The sequence below is a fragment of the Cetorhinus maximus genome, chromosome 9, assembly GCF_964194155.1.
Source record: "Cetorhinus maximus chromosome 9, sCetMax3.hap1.1, whole genome shotgun sequence".
Taxonomy (NCBI): Eukaryota; Metazoa; Chordata; class Chondrichthyes; order Lamniformes; family Cetorhinidae; genus Cetorhinus; species Cetorhinus maximus.
In genome coordinates this window covers 40,281,120-40,299,261 of record NC_135887.1, presented here as the reverse complement: position 1 = coordinate 40,299,261, position 18,142 = coordinate 40,281,120, and the positions used below count along the sequence as shown (strand labels likewise).

General features: G+C 44.2%; 1 protein-coding gene across 1 annotated transcript in view; it reads right to left on the bottom strand.

Moving 5' to 3' along the window:
- The window catches only part of slc5a2 (solute carrier family 5 member 2), a 46,864-nt gene that overhangs the window by 21,323 nt on the left and 7,399 nt on the right, over nt 1-18,142 (bottom strand). The window contains exons 2-8 of the mRNA XM_078547843.1: nt 12,188-12,259; nt 11,588-11,692; nt 10,166-10,225; nt 9,504-9,608; nt 9,090-9,195; nt 5,092-5,172; nt 2,874-3,103 (exon numbers count right to left, since the gene is read on the bottom strand). Coding sequence (XP_078403969.1) covers nt 2,874-3,103; nt 5,092-5,172; nt 9,090-9,195; nt 9,504-9,608; nt 10,166-10,225; nt 11,588-11,692; nt 12,188-12,259 — 759 coding nt within the window. The remainder of the gene's footprint in view (nt 1-2,873; nt 3,104-5,091; nt 5,173-9,089; nt 9,196-9,503; nt 9,609-10,165; nt 10,226-11,587; nt 11,693-12,187; nt 12,260-18,142) is intronic.

Here is an 18,142-nt window from a genome sequence, read left to right as displayed (position 1 = left end):
GGGTTAGATACAGATTCATACTCACTCTGCATTACCCTGTCAAACACTTTGCATTGAGGAACAGCAAAGGTTAGATAATACTCCTTCTACTCTGTTCCATCAAACAGAGTGACCCTGATTTTGGAAGAGGAGCCTTATTTTAACAATGTGATTATTTCCCCTCCCCTTCCCCCCTGCTGCCATCCATTTCACATCCTCACTAAATGAGTTTACCAATTTAATGCCAAATTTGAGGCAGTTTTGTCCTTCAAAACATTTCCTACCTTTGCCCCAGCTTCACCCTCCAAGTCACCTCAGGTTTGATGACTCCAACACTCTTCTTATTGACTCCCAAACTCCTCTCTACATAAATTCCAATTCATTCAGGCTTCCATTACCCACATCCTGCCTCACTCACCTATCACTATCCTTACTGTTCTCATCTTTCACCCCTGTCCATCATCTCTGTTCTTACTGATGGCACATATTGCCCTTGGCCTTAGGGCTCATCTATTGCTCCTGGCCATAGCACTCTCACCTATTACTCCTGTCCTTACTGGTATTACTATATCCTTCAACCTTTTACCGCTGCCCTTACCACCCTTCATGACCTCCCCGTCCCTTAGAACATCAAATTTAAAATTCTTGTGCACGACTTCAAATCCTTCCACATCCTTGTTCCTCCTGACCTGCCAACCTCGAGGCTCTGCATTCCTGCACCATTGACTCTTTTGAATGTTAAAGTGTTTCTGCCTTCCCTGTACCACCATCACAGATGCATTCTTCAGTTATCATTCTCAATTCTCTGGCGCTCTCTCCCTAAAGACCAGCTCCATTCTCACGAATTCTCTCCTATCTCCTCAAAACCCATTTTATAGATTTCACTATCAATCATTTCCCCGATTCCTTTTCAAACATGTGTTGTTATGGTCTCTGTAGAGTCCGATAACTTTTTAAAAGAAATTCAAACTCCTGATTAATAGCCGAAAGGGCGACATGACAAGATTTCACATGTTAAGACTTTTACTGTGACAAAAGACTGAAAGCACACTTGACTAAATACTATCTTTGGAGGCAACTTATTCTTTAGAACACAAAACAAAACATTCCCCTTTCACTTTTAGCACAACCAAAAACATACTTCTCAAAAATACTTCATACTGTGCTTTAAGTAGACATTCAATTCTCCCAGAATCAGTCTAAGGTGATTCCTAGGTCCCAAGGGTTTTCATTTGTTCTTTTCCTTTCACAGCCTGGAAACTTAATCTTTAGAACTTTCACAGTGAGGTTTTTTCCCCTGGAGATTCTTCCTTTAGTGCAAATTAGGCAAATCTTCCAGCCTCATTTTAACTCCTCACGAGTTCAGTCTTTTCAATCCAAGTGCGAGCTCCCACCTGCATGGTGAACCACAGCATCTTGCTGCCTATAGCTTCTCTCCCTCTCCAGGATCCTGGCAGACTAACCTTGTCTGTGAGTTTTCAGGAATATCTTAGATCCTTCCCCTCCCAAAGCCCATCTCCATGACAACGTGAATCACATGGGCTTTGTACCCAGGTAGAAATGTTGATTAGCTATCCTTGAGACCCCAACTCTATTATCTTGAAGTCAATGGACTGTTGCACAATTGTTTACAACTTAACATTCTCAATGTTTTTCTGGGGCTTTGGAGACTCATAGCCAATCCACTGTTAACAAACATTGTCATTGTCTCCAAGTGTAAACACATTGCACTTTATTCCCTGTAAAACAATCTGAGCCCCTTTAATCTCAAAAAATTAAACCACCCAGGCTTGCTGTCAGACAGACTTCAGAACAGGTAACATGACTTGTTTTACATTAAAATAAAGACATAGTAGCAAAACATAATGACCTTAAAAACCTCAAAACTGTAACAGTGTCTGATCAGTCCCTCTCAGATATCCTTTCATTTTATAAAGCCTGGATGGGCATTTGATATTTGTTACAGTATCAGCCTAGTCTCTGTAAAGCCCAATGCTACACTCAGCCAGCAGAGAATGGAAACTTTTATTCCATCATTCTGGAGCTGAAAGAACAGTGTACCCAATGCAAACTGTAATATGTGTGTCGTTCCCTGAGGCTGGATTCAAATCTACGTTGCAGAGGTGAAAGGGCAGTGTAACTAACACATGGGGCAGAATCTTACACCTCGTGGGCGCGCTTGTGCACGACCCGAGCAGATGTGAAATAGTGCAAGATGACGTTGGGGGTGAGCGTTCTGACGTCATCCCGCACACGAGCAATCTACAGATTGGCGGGTGTGCGTGGCAGTCGGAAGCGCGCCCACTGACAATTAAGCCCATTAAGAAGGCAATTGAAAGCGATTTTTGTGGCCCGTCCACTTTTATGGTTGGCCAACGGGCCAATTGGGCAGACGGCCTTTACATTTTTGCTCAAATCTCGATCCAGGGTGGGATGAAATCTCCGTGGGGGAATAAGATAAAAAGAGATATCTGGGGACTGTTTTTTCATGAGGTACCCTTTCAGATGCTTGATTGTGCTGTATGGACATATTTTGCAGCATTTTTGTTGTTTCATTTATTCTGTGGAGGTCTGCAGCTCCCTGAGGCAGCTGTCTACCTTAAGGGAGCTCCCAGGAAACGCTCACTAGCACCCGCGGTGACCCGCCCCTACGGCAGTGCTGAACCTTTCTCAGCGCGTGTTTTACGCTGGCTGGTCATTAATTGGCCAGCCAGTGTGAAATTGCAGTCAGGGGGCGATCGCGGTTGGGAGTCCGTTTCCTGTCCGCTCCCGGGCCTGCCGATCTTGCGCGCCCGACGAGCGAGAAATTCAAGCCATGGACTCTCATTTGTGTTTTTTTTTTAAAGAAAAGTCATTCTCAAGAGCTGTGGATCAACGGTCAATCACCAGCCTACCTGATCACTACACCAGAACCAAACTCCAATGATGGTAATGCCAAAGATTAATCCTGGCCAGGGTAAATCACCACTGACGGCATCTCGCAGGAGGTTGTATGAGTCAGCACGAGGGAGGTAGCATTTGTCAGAGATGTTATAGTGGAGTGGATTCATTGAATCACGAAGGCTTGGCACAGCATCTTTGTACCTGGCAAATAAAGCCTGGTAGCCCCCGACTTCATGGAAAGCTATGGAAGATGGAATGGAAATCCACAGGTTAATGGTCGAATTTTTCTAGTCTTTCCTTATAACTCAGAGCTCTCTGACTAGGGATTACCCTCATAACTCTTTCCTACACTGCCTCCAGCGCCTAAATAGCTCTTTTGTTTTTGGCAACCAGAACTGGACAGAATCTTCAGCATATGGTTTGATCATGATGACCTTGACTGACATTCCACTGTTTAAGCTATATATGGTTTTGTTGAATGCTACTCTTTATTGGTTGTTTATGTCTGAATTTCAAATCTACTATGACTCCCAGATTTCTTTCAGTTTTATCCTTAGATATTTCAGCACGATCCACACAGTATGTATATCATCTATTTTTTTGCATCACTTTACACTTGTCAGCATTAAATTTAATCTGCCATTGTTCTGCCTACTTACACATATTGTTCAGTTCAGTTTGCAATTTCTGAACTGCCTCTTTTGATTCCACTGCCCTGTCTAGTTTGAGATAATCTGCAAATTTGATCACTTTGTATTAAGTTTCTGAATATACACCAGTTGTGTAAATTAATAATTGTAATGATTCCAACACTGAGTTCCATGGCACCCACTCAGCAGCTTCCCCCACTACAACATAAATCTCTTAAAGGGTATTTGTTTCCTATCCTTCATCCCATTTACTATCCATTCCCACTTGGGTTTAAAGGCATCAGCTCCTTCCCTAAGCAGTCTGGTAACTTACTACTAATGGATTTTGACTCCCACTGCCTGTTATCTATTAAACCCAGGATTTTAGCAACAAAATGTGCTTGTGTTCTGATTCTCCATGTCTTAAGCATGTTCACTCCTTTAATCACTCTGAAGGCGGACAGTGTTAATGCTAGGAGAGATGGTGTTCAGTTCCATTGTAAGCTGCTTTATTTCGCATTAGGCAAAACATACATAACACTGAGTATGATGAGAGATACTTGGTACAATCAATATACTTTCTGTTTCTGTACTGTTACAAAATACCTATTAACCTGTGTTGGCGTTGGTTGTTTAACTTAAAGCGATAGACTGCTACATGTCTTGAACATTAGGTCAGAAGTTATCTCTTTTCGCAACCTCTCTGGGACTTCATTGCCTCCTATTGTTGGTGCCCAAAAACTTTTCTTCAAACACAAGCAGAGATCAAAACAGTTTTGTCAGCATCCAAGTGTTAGATGCCTTCCTGAATGGTCAGACATTATTAATGAATTGGCCATTGCTTGGCATCTGTACAAAAACAACTAGCCATACTGCATCTTAAATGTCTCTTATCTGCCTATGCATCCAACAGTTAACATGGGGCTCTGCTGAAAGGTGACTTGATTTTAGTCAACTTTTGTCCAGAATGCATATTAAAAACTCTTCAAATCTAATACTATTCTGTGGGAAAGGGCCCAAAGCATCCTGAACCATGACAAGCATTAATGGTCCCAAACAAAAATGATTAAAGTGAGTAATAGTGTTTTTGTTGTGTCGACGTAGATGGGCTCATGTGCACCATTTGTGGAGCAATAGGGCTTTGTCCTCTTCTTTCAGTTTCCTCACATCCTTATCTCAAGCTGCTGACTCTTTCTGGATACAGGCTCCAAGGAAAACTAGACACCCTCTGATGCCTCACCCAAGTTCCAATAGAGGTCCTGATAGTGTCAGCAGGGTACTCAATTGCAGATAATATTACCAATCAGCTTGCAACCAACATCCACACACGTGCACTTTACAGGAGAGGTTCCTGGATATTGATTAGGGGTGCAAGCACTGGCTGATTTCCTTCTTCCCAAAGCTATAGGCACAACGCTCCAAACACGCCAATCCCCTGTCCTGGATAAGATCAGCCAAGTCAGCCCTTATTGGTACGTAATCTGGGCCCTTCCTGCTCTGTATGGCTCAGTAACAGTTTAAACTCAGTGAGGCATCAAGGGGACATGGGGAAGATTTTAAATCTTTCTTGTTTGGAAGGTACAAAGAGCGACTCACTTACAGTATCCCATCAGTACAAAAGCTCCAGCGATGATCACAAATGTCTGTATTGTGTCCGTGTACATCAGTGCGGCCAGGCCTCCTAGAACCAATCAATCAGAAAGAAGCAGTTCCTTCACTGTCGCTGGGTCAAAATCCTGGAACTCCCTTCCTAACAGCACAGTGGGTATACCTACACCACATGGCCCGCAGCGGTTCAAGGAGGCGGCTCACTACCACCTTCTCAAGGGCAATTTGGGATGGGTAATAAATGCTGGCCTAGCCAGCAATGTCCATATCCCATGAATTAATAAAAAAAAGTCAGCATTGCATGGAAACAAGCCTTTTCACTTTAGCACTATGGGATCCCTCTACTCATCACCTTCAGTTCTTAAAGAGGATGCTAAGTCTTATTTCATACTGCACCATGATTCAATAAATCTCTTCTTCTACCTTGAATTATTGAGGTATCGATCACAAGCAGACTTACTCCTCCAATCTCTCACACATTGTCCAGTCCTTCTAGCATTTGTTACATCAGCTGTCTGCTGCCATGTTGGAGATTCCCTTCAGATACTTATCTTTACATGTCGCTGTTAATATTGTTTCAGGAGAAACTGGCTCATAATGACTGAGGCAGACAGTTCACAGGTGGGAGGATCTGGGGCAACTGATTTTGAGGAGCAGGCAATCGAGCTCCATGAGAAGCTGAGGTTGCTAGGACAGTGCCAGTAGCAGATGATTAGGAGATAAGCAGTATCTGTTCGTAATAAAGTATTTTAAGGGGCCTAGCTGACACTGAACTCCTGGTTGGCTGCCTGTCTGAATGCTGTACATCCTCATGTCCTTTTCATCTGCAGGTCTCCCACAGTCAAATGTGGTGGAAGAGGAGGACAATGATGACAATGCGGTGAAGGAAGTGGAAAAAAGTCTTTATGCGTTTCTAGGGGACGGTGATGACAGTTACCCTACCCCTTGCTCTACAAAATTTTACCCAACTGGGCAAGGGCAACTAACTCAGCAGCAATCTCTCCAGTGTCCTACCATTCCTCCCCCCACAAAAATTACATCCCCTCATCGATCAGCTTTTTTTGCTCTATGCTGCAGCTCAGAGACTTTCATCTTGTGGAATCTACACAGTGGAGGTGAAGAAATTGTCCCAGTTGAATCACAGTGAATGAGGGAGCTGGAGGAATGGGGGATGGATAAGGATTTGGCCGTTCACAGTAAAGGCTGCAGTGATAGCTTCCTTTGGCCTAAGAAGCAGCAGACTCAGATTTCACAGTGCCTGCTATGAAAAGAATGATGCTCAATGAATGTTACACCTATGTGCAGGCACTGAGGTCAGTCTTCCATGATGTGCAATGACCAGGGTCTCCACTTGATGCACTGAGCTCATCTGCATATAACATCAGGAAAGTTTTATCCTTGCTACAGATCAATGAAGCATGCGGTAGCTTCATTAAAATCTGTGAGAATGTTGGGGGAGAATAGGGTCGGACTCAGCTGTGAGGTACCCTCTGGTACAATTACCTGCTGATACTCACTGTCTGAGTTCATGGAGAATGGCCTTTTGAGGTATGGTCCCCACATCAGTGGAATATAGGACAAGAGGAGGCCATTTTGTTGAGATCATGACTGATCTGCGACTTAACTCCATACACCCGCCTCTGTGCCATATCCCTACATATCTTCAGCTAACAAAAAAAACTTTCAACCTCAGTTTTAAAATTAACAATTGACCGAACATCAATTGCCATTTGCAGAGTTCCAAGCTTCTACTATCCTTTGCATGTAGAAGTATTTCCTGTTTTCATTACTGAAAGGTCTGACTCTAATTTTTCGATCGTGCCCTAGACTTCCTAACTAGCAGAAATAGTTTCTTCCAAGCTACCCCACCTTTTCCTCTTAATATGTTGGATATTTTGATCAAATCACCCATAACTTTCTAAATTCTTGGCTAACTCCAGTTAGCTTAATCTCTCCTCATAGATTAACCTTTGGAGTCCAGTTATCATCCTGGTAAACCTACACTGCACTCCCTCCAAGGCCAATATCCTTCCGAAGGTGTGGTTCCTAGAAATGTTCTCAGTGCTCCAGGTGTGGTCCAACTACAGCCTTGTGTAGCTGAAGCATGACTTCTCCCCCTTTGTATTCTATTCCTAATATACACAGAGTCAGCACCTACAATAGTACAGGCTACAATAGTATGGGTGGGGATGAATGTGGGAGAATCTGATTTTAGAACAATTTTCCTAAAGTTTACATGGAATTATTGCTGCAGTACTGATGTTCATTCAAGGTCATAATGGCATGCTGAAAAGGAATAAAACTGAATAATCAGAGTTTCTTCAGATATTCCCACAGTGTAAGGGTTAAAAATGTAATTTTATTACTAGAATGGGGAAGCACATGGTTAATACTAGAGCAAGGGCATTGTCAATTGATATTCCAAAATGTTCCAACCGACCCTGTAAAAATTTACAGAGCAGAAGAGTCAAAGGCCTCAAGAATAATTACAACAAAACATGATTGAGGAATTTTAATTGCCCAGCTGCTTAGCACTACTGTCAGCATAAGCTAAAAATTAAAAGAGGAACATCGTATCAAAGACATTGCTTAACATGTTAGTTTATCGACCGGAACAGATTGTTGTTTTGGAAAGAACTCAGCAGTGTTGTCCACTTGTTGGGCACAGGGATATTCTAAAATATGGGAATGTTCCTCCTATATCTAGTTTCTTCTTCCACATGTAACGTCAATGCTGCCAAAAGCTCACAATAACACTGGGAGGGGATGGAAATACAATGTTCCTAAATTACAGTAACCTGAATTAATGCTGTCTTGAATTGAGGAAATTAGGCCTGATTTTGTTGGCAGGGCTAAACAAGCCTTAATTAACTATTTGGCTTCAATTAGTTGGTGGGTCTCAAGTAGTCAGGTACAAGGCCTCAGTCCTCGCCTTTGAATCAGAAGGTTGTGGGTTCATGTCCCACTCCCGGAAACCAAGAACTGTGAATGTACTCGAAAGAGTTACAATCTGTGACTGTTGATAACTCGAAAGAGTTACAAGGCCTCAGTCCTCGCCTTTGAATCAGAAGGTTGTGGGTTCATGTCCCACTCCCGGAAACCAAGAACTGTGAATGTACTCGAAAGAGTTACATGTGATCTGTTGATAACTCGAAAGAGTTACAAGGCCTCAGTTAGAAAGTAAGCTTCAAAAATGTTCACAGTAATGGCCTTGCCATAACCCACTTTGTAAGCATCTTTGCTTCTACTAAGCCAGTTCCTCAATAACTTTGATTGGTCGGTAGATTTCTAAACTTTGACTATGTAAATCTCAACCTAGTGAGTGAAGAGTAAATCCAGATTACTCTCCGGAATCAAGTAAAAAGGTCTTTTATATTTTGAGCCAGTGAAGATTTACAAATACAAGGGCCTTCTGATTGGTGGCAACTGATCCAGGAGTGGGAGAAAGCAGATGCTGGGACTCTTATCCAATGGGGGATTAGCCCTTATGAGGGAGCCTGTAAGGCCCACAATTTCCTTGCAAGATAGACACGTAATAACTCTAGACAGCATGCGCTGCATGACATGTTCATGGCATGGAGAGGTTGCAATCAAGCTGTGTCTGATCCTGATCACACCTGATGTCCACACAAATGAAACATTGCAACAAGCATCACTGAATATAATCAAAAGCAGGAACCTCAGGTTTTTTATTCTCCTAATTCATGGGCAATTTTAGCAGTTCTCTTGCTAACCCAACTGTGATTAGCTACCTAACCACAGGCTAGAGATAGTACCTTGCTGCTTGTGGGGTTTAATTCTACCCTGGGTGAGATCAGCTAAGCCAGCACAGACCAGAGGTGGAAGCTGGCTTTCCTACTTGTGGGGTTTAGTTCTACACTGGGTACAACAGCTGACTGAGCACAGACCATTGAAGCTATGGTTTCTTCCAGCTACATATGGTTAATTTTTCCAATTTTCTCCTTCTCAATTTCTCAAGTGACTGCCTACCTGTAACAGTGTAGATACAGGTAATAATCAGCAAGGCAATTACTGCAACATAGATGTTCCATCCCAGAGCTTGTTGGATAAAGACTGCTCCAGAGAACATGTCCACCTACCAGGCAATCAGATAAAAGTTTATGAATAAATATCAATGACAGTGAAATCCAACTGAAGAGGGGGGTCTAATCATCGGCGATCAATAAAAAGACAGAATGGCCATTAAGATCTCTTAAAATTTCTCATCTAGACTATTAAAGAGAGTGCCTGGCCATCAAGGACCCTTTATAGACATAGTTTACCCATAAAGAAGAAATTTCACCATAAGAACATCTGTTAAGGAGTAGATCTCACCTTTAGTACCCTTCAAAGAGAGAGTCAATAAAAAGTTGAATGAAGTGATGATTATGAGAAGATACTCACTGAGATCTTGGTAAATATGTATAGAAAGAGAGAGATGAGGGAGAGGTAGAGTCTGATTCGGTTTCCTCCAAACCTTTTCATTAGGTATTGGGGCATAGTGATGACCTGGGAAAGGACACAAGAAGTCAAATAATGGGCAAATATTTTCATCTACAAGTTTCCTCTGCTTAAATAGATGCTGAATCCGCTTAGGCCAATATTTGTTTACAAAGGTTTGACAGATAAAAATGTTCCTGGAGACATTAATTGGAACTGGTTGTCACATTATGTTTGATACACTGGGAATCATTTTGACTTTGGCTGATAGTGTACAATGGGTGGTAGTGATTGAAGTCAATGAAAATAAAATTCAGCAGAGACGTATAACAGGCAGATGAATTGATATTATCCACTTTACACAACTGATCATCCATTTTACACTATCACCCAAACTCAATATTACCTCCACCAGTGACATCCAGGGTTGAATCCAACTGCAGGGCACTGGATACCACAGTGTGTTGGATAAAGTGTTCTTCCATCACTGGGACCCCCATGTTTGAATCCAGCTCCAGGATACTGGGTGCCAGAGTGTGTTGGATAATCCCGCTCATCATCTGGAAATTGTATGATACAAATACCAGAACAGTTCAATGGAAATGGAAATGGAATCTCATACTCACCCCAGCTGTCAAATAGACTGGGACAAAGAGCCAACCCAGGAGTAACACAACAAACAGGGCCTGTGGGAAATAAATCTCAAAGTTATCCAGGGTAAATTATTTCTTCATTTGTTATTGTGAGATCCAGGTTAGGGACGTAGAATATGAGACAGAACCAAAGTTGAAATGGGCATAAGAGATGATAAGGTATATAAGGAACTACAGCAGTCAGGTGATACCATTCTTGGGTTTTTAAAAGTCTGTACATTGCAAAATGAAAGGAAGAGTGAGGAATGTGATGATTCCTGGTAAAGTATGAATTAGGGTAGGAGAAAAGCAATGAGTCTTGACTTCAAGCATGTGAAGATGCAGGGCGGTATGAACAGTTTTGAATCTTATGAAGACAGAAGATCAAGTTCAGAGGATCACTGACCACAGGAATACTGATAAAATAGAGAAAGGGTGCTGATATTGAGGGGGAGAATAAAAGCTGAAAGTGAGATAGGTATCAGCTACAAAATGACAAACTTAAATCAAATTTCATCAAATGTATCTCATCCAATTGATATGCTTGCATGTGGGAAATATGAATTTGATCCCTGAGGGTCCAGGGACAGTAAAGCACCAGTAATATTGAGATCTCTGGGAGACTAGGGACAGGTTCTACAACTGATCCTTAGGAATCCAAAGATTGTAGTGTGCCTAATTGCTGTAGATCTGGGGGCTATAACATACCTAGTCACTGAGGAATGCAAGCAGTAATATGTCAGAATCCTGGGGTTTGGGGCTATTAATGTGTTTGATTACTGGTAGTCTGAAAGAAGTAATATTCATATTCCTGGGAGCTTGGGAACAGTGATGTTGTAAGGGTCAGTTTTGGGCCCTTTACTCTTTTTAATTTTTATAACTGATCTAAACTCTGATGTAGGGAGCAGCATTATAAAGTTTGCTATGATATTTAATATGAAGCTTGATGAAGTAGTAATAGTAATGATGATAGTTATAGGGTTCAGGGTGGCATAGACTGAATGGTGAAATAGACACAAGCATAGCAGATGGAGTTTATGGAGAAGTGTGAAGTGATTGCACTTTGGGAGGACTAACTTGGAAAGACAGTATATTATAAATGGCATGATTTTGAAATGTGTAGATGAGCAGAGAGACCTTGGTCTCCATAGACACAAATTCTTAAAGGTGGCTCAGCCAGTGAATAAGGTTGTTTAAAAAACTTAGGGGTTAATTAGGATTATAAATGCAATATAGTGTCATCCATTAGGTGAATACACATCTTAGTGTGTCAAGCTTCAAATGTCAAGTGTTCCTCCCAGCCAGTGATGATACAAAGCAGGGCCAGCTTGGGAAAAGTTTGGAATCCCAAGGACACGCTGATCAGGATTCATAAAATGCTACAAAGTGTTAACATACTTATTTCACCACACTTACGTTCCACTCAAAGCCTCCAACAGCCAAGCCACTTGCTGCCCCTGTGCCTGCCAAACCCACAAAGTGTCCGCTTCCGATATTACTCGCAAAGAGTGAGGCTCCAACCTGGAGGAGGATTTGAGAAAGAGACCTGGTGAGTTTTGAAAAAAAAAACTACCTTCTGCTGCAGGTATGGCGTCTCGGATATCAAATAAGTATTTTTTAGCTATAAAAGGTTTCCAAAGAGCTGCGCGCCAAAATAAGTTAGCACAGTGAACTTTCAGCTCAAAAAATTTGATCCATTCAACTTCCATCTTACTGAGGCCTAAGTGAGGGTTATTACACATCCTTAAAAGTTACTTACTGTTGTTTACAGTTTTATAGCCATAAAGTTTAATTCTCACTTGCATTCAAACTTATTAATCAATCACCATCATATAAATTTTCACATATTCAATCTGTGGCTCACCATTCACTTGAGTTCTATTGTCCAACAATGGCCAAGTTATGGGTTAAAATTGATTTTAGTTTCCTAAGATTTCAGGTTTATTGTAACATTGTTTTCTATAATTTAAAGAGATGTTGACAAATAAATTAAACTAAATTGATAAAATTACTCACTGTGTACCATTGCATGTTCCTCCCAGCCAAGAAATAACCGCTAACAGTCGCACGATTGGTCCTACACATGGACTTAAAAAAAAACAAAAGATATCTATAACAGATCAGATTCATTCCATGTAGTAGTCATTGGCAGATGGTTTTTACTGTTTTTGGATTGACACTCCAAGAATCCTTCCAATTTCCACTCCTTTCACATCCTCTCACCATCTTCCCTGTCATTTGAAATAAATTAACAGTCCAACATTACCAAGACCTTCCAGAAGTCCCAGCAAAGCTCTTCTGACCTGCTCCACAAATAAAAGGTTGGCTAAACCCAGCATATACTGTTATGCTCACAAGAAGACAAATGTGTTTCTAATCAGTTGACATACATTCTGTTCAATTACCTAAACTGCCGCTTCTTCTTAGTTCAGGCCCCATGGCAAGAGCCTGTGAGTGACTGACCACTCAATGTCAACAAAAGGATCCAAGTGCCTCTCAACTTCAACGAGCACCAGTTACCCTATTTTAAGCTGCAGCAATTTTATTAGTGTTGGACAATCATTCCTTGCTTGTTTTCTGGCTCATGTAGTCTCTTCAATGGAGGTAAATGGGGTAAAGTTCAGACTGGTGTAGACCTGTTGTCATATCAGGAGAGGTGGCAACATAATCCTGGGTCAGGCCTGGCCTGCTCCTTCTCCTGGATTCTGTGTCATTATGCCTGCTGATCAGAGCATGAGCAGTCCCATTACAACAACACATTGTGGAGGCCCACACCAATCTCTCACCTCATGTCTAAACTCATCAGTTATTCTAAAGCAAAATATTACAGATACCGGAAATGTGGAAAAAAAAATAGAAAATGCTGGAAATGCACAGCAAGTCAGACAGCATCTGTGGAGAGAAACAGAATTACCGTTTCAGGTAATAATGACTCTTCAGAAGCTACCTATTATATCCTACGAAACCTTAACAATGTCTTTTCTGGCTTCTCAGCCATGTTTTTCAGCTCCTTATTTGAATCCTGTTGCTGCTGGAAATAATGGAAATGCTGCATAGAATGTAACAGTTTAAGATGGTGCTGGAGGCTTGGATTGTCCTGCTTGTTCAGGCAATGACAGTTCAGTAAGTACTGAATGAAAGCCCTGGATGTTAGGAAGTCCAGTCATTTAAAAGAACCACAGGACATGGATCTGTTTATCTCTGGGATCTGTAAGGAAAGAAAATGTAATGGTTGGCTCTGGCAAATAAGGCACCGATATTTGCTGGTGATGTATGTTGCTAATGTCACCAGTAGTCCCTGGAGGAAATAAAGTTCAAGGGGTTGGTGATCTTCACTATTCCTGGCAGTGCTGTGCCAACTTTACAATCAGGTTGCAAGTTGCAAAAGTTAGTGGAATTCCCAGCCTACCCTCTTGCCTGTGAAACTGGTGTTTCTCTGCTAGGGCCAGGAAAGCCCTTTGGTTGATAGATTCATCGGAAGCAGTGAGCAGATGATCTCTCCAGATAATGATTCCTCACCTCCCAGACATCAGCAATGCTTTTTGCTCATCCTACTCCTCTTCCTCCAAATAACACATGCACAAGTGTATCCCAGATGGCATAATGCCGAATAAATTAGCTGCAATCCACATTTGCCCTATAGGTAATCTAGGCCAGAATTTTTCACTTGGTGTGTGGGCACACACCCGACACGTTCGAGTGTAAAATAGCGTGTAATGATGTCATCGTGCACTCGCGCAATATTTTGCCAGGCGGGCGTGAGTGGGAGTCAGAGTCGCGCCTGTCATCAATTATGAGACCAGTTAAGGCCATTAAAAAGGCAATTAAGTTGTATTTTATGTTGCCTGTACGACTTTGCGCTCATCGCACGGGCAAAACGGGCAGGCGGGCAGCCGACAATTTCAAAAACCTCATCCAAAGGCGGGATAAAAAGGGTCAGCAGCATTGCCAGTGTGGGCAGTGAGGAGTTTTGGAGGTAATTTGCTACTGACTGCTTATTGGTACTTGGCAGCTTCATCTCTGTTTGGGGCTTCATTCTTAGCATTTCCAGGTTTCATTTCAGGACTTATTGGTGTCTGCATGGCCTCTGGAGGATTCAGACCGTGTGGACCCTTCCAGGTATCAGACAGCCTTCCCTTACCCTGGTAATTGTGGTCTCTGCTGGTGGCACCTCTTCTGAGGAGGAAGAGAGAGACAGAAGGGAGAGGAGGCTAGTTGTCCCAATGCAGCCTCCAGGGGAGGGACCTGTGGGAGGAGAGGCGCAGGCACAAGGTGCAGGGCCAGCAGGAAGTCCAAGGCGGAAGGGGCTGCAGAAGACACCACTCTCCTGCTCTCAGCGTTTACAGGCGGCGATGCAGCCACCTCAATATGTCTGAGGTGCAATGCCGAAGGAGGTTCCGCCTCTCAAGGAGACCATGACCTCCATCTGTCAGATGATTGGGCCCGAGATCAGCTCTGACTATGTGGGTGGACACCCCTTGCCAGTGGCTCGGGAGCTCACAGTGGCCGTCAACTTCAGTTGGGTATCTGTTTAGAGTCTCCCAATCAGCTGTTCACAGTTGCAGCAAGCTGGTGACAGAAGCTCTGTTCAGGCGGGTGCTGACCTTTATTGTTTTCTGCAGGGATGAGACCAGCCAGGCTGAGCGAGCCAGAGGCTTTGCAGTGATTGCTGGGTTCCCCTGCATCCAAGGTGCCATCGACTGCACACATGTGGCCATCAAGGTGCCAGTGGGTCAGCCAGGTGCCTCCGTCAACAGGAAGGGATTCCACTCCATGAATGTGCAGTTAGTGTGTGACCAAAGGATGCATATTTTGCAAGTCTGTGCAAGGTGCCCTGGCAGCTCCCATAACGGGTACATTCTGAGACACTCTCAAGTGCTGAGGCTCTTCAGTGCTCTAGCCCGACTGGATGGATGGCTGCTGGTTGACAAAGGCTATCCATTGAGGAGGTGGCTCGTGATGCCTCTCCGCCATCCAAGAACAGAGGCAGAGCAGCGTTACAATATGAATCATGCATCCAACAAGGGTGGTGGTAGAGAGGACCATAGAGGCGCTTCTCACGCCTGGACCATTCAGGGGGCGCACTGCAATACCCCCCAGAGCAGGTGTAACTGATAGTGGGTGCATGCTGCGCTCTCCACAATCTGACACTGGCAAGGGGGGACCCACTGGAGGAAGAGGATGCAGCTGCACAGGCCACAGATGATGAATCCAGTAGTGAGTCAGAAGATGAACACGGTGAGGAGAATGCTGAGGGTGTGGAGGCAAACCTCAATAAGCTCCAGGGAGGCGGGGACACCAGGAACGCCTTGATCCAATGCTCCTTCAGCTAGGCTGCCAGAGATCTGCTTCCACCACATGCCAGGGGAGCTGCTTCCATCCTGGATGTCTGAAATGACCCTTTCCTTTGCACCCTAAGTCCACTCAATGCCTGTGCAATAAAGCATTGAGCCACTCAGGTCCGGCATTACGTACTGGCGTACCCTGCACTAGAAAGAAAAAAGATGAAGCATACTCAAGCCAACAGAACCAAAGCAAATTTAATGTTACTGTCACATTGAAAGCATAATGACATTACTGGTGTTAATGTCCACACCAGCAGACATATAAACCAAGTGAGTGCGAAGTGCCCTCACCAATGTGCACCGACATTCTAGCCACCGATCTAATGCCCACCAATGCACTGGTATCTGCGTTGGTGCCTGGTTCAGAGAGCGGGTGTGACACAGGTGCAAATGAAGCCTGCTGGTCCTCTGGCATCAGGGATGGCCCTTCGGGGTCCAGAGAGCGAGTGTGTGCTGGCAAATCTAAAAGGGAGAACAAGGAAAAGGACATGTCATTAGTTTAAGTCATCACACTGTCACTGTACATGCACCCTGGTGAGACCATGGAGATCTGCATCATGGTGCCATTGTCTTTCAATGATCAATGGGGCCTCCAGGTTTGAGGCTCCCATCAATGAAGAGACTACACTAGAATGATTACACAACCTGCAACTCTCACCTCTGTGCACTGCACTCTTACCTTCGTCTGGCAACCCCGCCTCTCCACGCCCAGTTGCATGTGGAGCTGGAGGAGGCGTGGAGCACGTGGAGGCTCTCTAGCTCAAGGGCGTCCTGCTCGAGCCTGTTGAGCAGCAGCAGGTTGAGCGGACCTCTGCCTGTCCGTGACCTCTCCAATTTGTTATGGCTTGTCTTCTCCTGAAAGGACAGAGGAGCATTGACTAATCCACTCTATACCTGCAACTCCATTGCAGCCTGGCCAACCCCAGCTGAGGAATACCTCGCAGGGCACATCCAAGTCATGGCCCTTGAGCCACAAGGCAACCAGTCCAAGCAGCCAGGGCTCACCCCCTTGACCAGCTCTCACATCACTGACAGTTGGCACTCAGACTCTAGTGCCCCTGAGGTCCACGGGGGGATGGCCACACCTTAACACATCTGCACACTGACCCATGCCAACATGGTACTCACCCTTCCTGAGCCCAGCAGGTCATTGAAACTCTTCTGGCGCTGCACCCATGTGCGCCGCACCACATCATGGCTGCTAACCAGCGCTCCTCCCATACCCTCTTTCTGAGGTGTGGTGACCTCCTCCTCCCATCTCTGGTTACAAGGATGTCCCTCCTGGCAGCCACCTCCTCCAGGAGGGCCGTGAGGCACTCATCCGAAAAACAGGGGGCCGAGTGCCCACCCGACCTGCCATCCCACCTGCCGTGTCCAGCTGCGCTCAACTCCATAACATCAATATTGACAACGCAGAGGAGAAGTTCTCCTGTGGTAGCCCTCCAGGGTCTGAATGTGCCATTTTTAAACCGGCCGCCGGGTCGCCATTGGACCCGGTGGCTGACAAGCACCCGCCCCCACCCACCCCTTCCCGACCAGTGAGGAGTTGCTTTTCACGCTGGGTGGACCTCAATTGGCCCACTGGTGTGAAATCGTGGCTGGGTGCCGATCGCGGGCGGCGGGCTGTTTCCCAGCCGCTCCGGGGCCTGCTCGCCGACTTCAAAATTCTGCTTTAGAGTAGCTGATTGCATTTCTGATTTGTAAATTTTAAAACTGAGCAATAAGCACTGTTTTGATCCCAAAATCCACATTCTAGCATGTGTAGACTTTATATGTTTATTGATAAAATGGTAAAATGAAGGTCTGAGTGTGAGTATTTTTTAATTATTTAAAGCATGCTTTATGTCCTTGGTTATTGAAAGGTGGTAGATGTTTGTTAAGTAAACATACACGTGTTATGTATATTTACTTGAATTGTCTGCAAATGTAAGGTGTTTTTTCCTGAAATGAGTAAATTTGGCTAAAATTGTGTTGCCGCAGCCATACTTGTAGCTGGTCAGCAATTACAATTGGTCAGCCCTGTGCTAAAGGGGAATATTGGCCTCGGAAAGCTGCAGAAAATCTGCCACCAGTTCAGCAACAAGCTTCATGACTTCCTCAAACTGAGGAGATGGATATGGGAGCGGAGTTAACTCCTTAAATGGTTGAAAGTGAAATAAGTGATATTATTATTAATAAATGGAAGGTTCTAAAAATTAGTTAGGCTAAAAGAAGACAAATTCCAAGGGCCCAACAGCGCTACAGCCTGAGGTGTGGTGGTGGGCGGGGAAAAGAACGTTTTACCCGCTGGCCGCAATGGCAGATTTTCACACCGTAAGGCCCCTTAATGCATCCCAGAGAGTGCTGGCCGCCACTTTAATGGCCAGAGTTACGTGCGCTGCATGGCTGCCCGAAATCCCACCCACCTCCGCCTCAATTCACCTGACCAATTGTCGGCAGCTTTGTCCATTGGACTGCATGCTGTGTTCTCAGTTCAGGTGCAGGCATTCTCCTCACCCACACTGCAAGGCTACACTGTTAGCCTAAAAAATGGGGGAGACTGGTCCAAACCTGAATGATGACATTGCAAGGGGCTGTGAGCGCCTCCACCAGTGACTGCTCCATGACCAACTTTAGCAAGGAGATT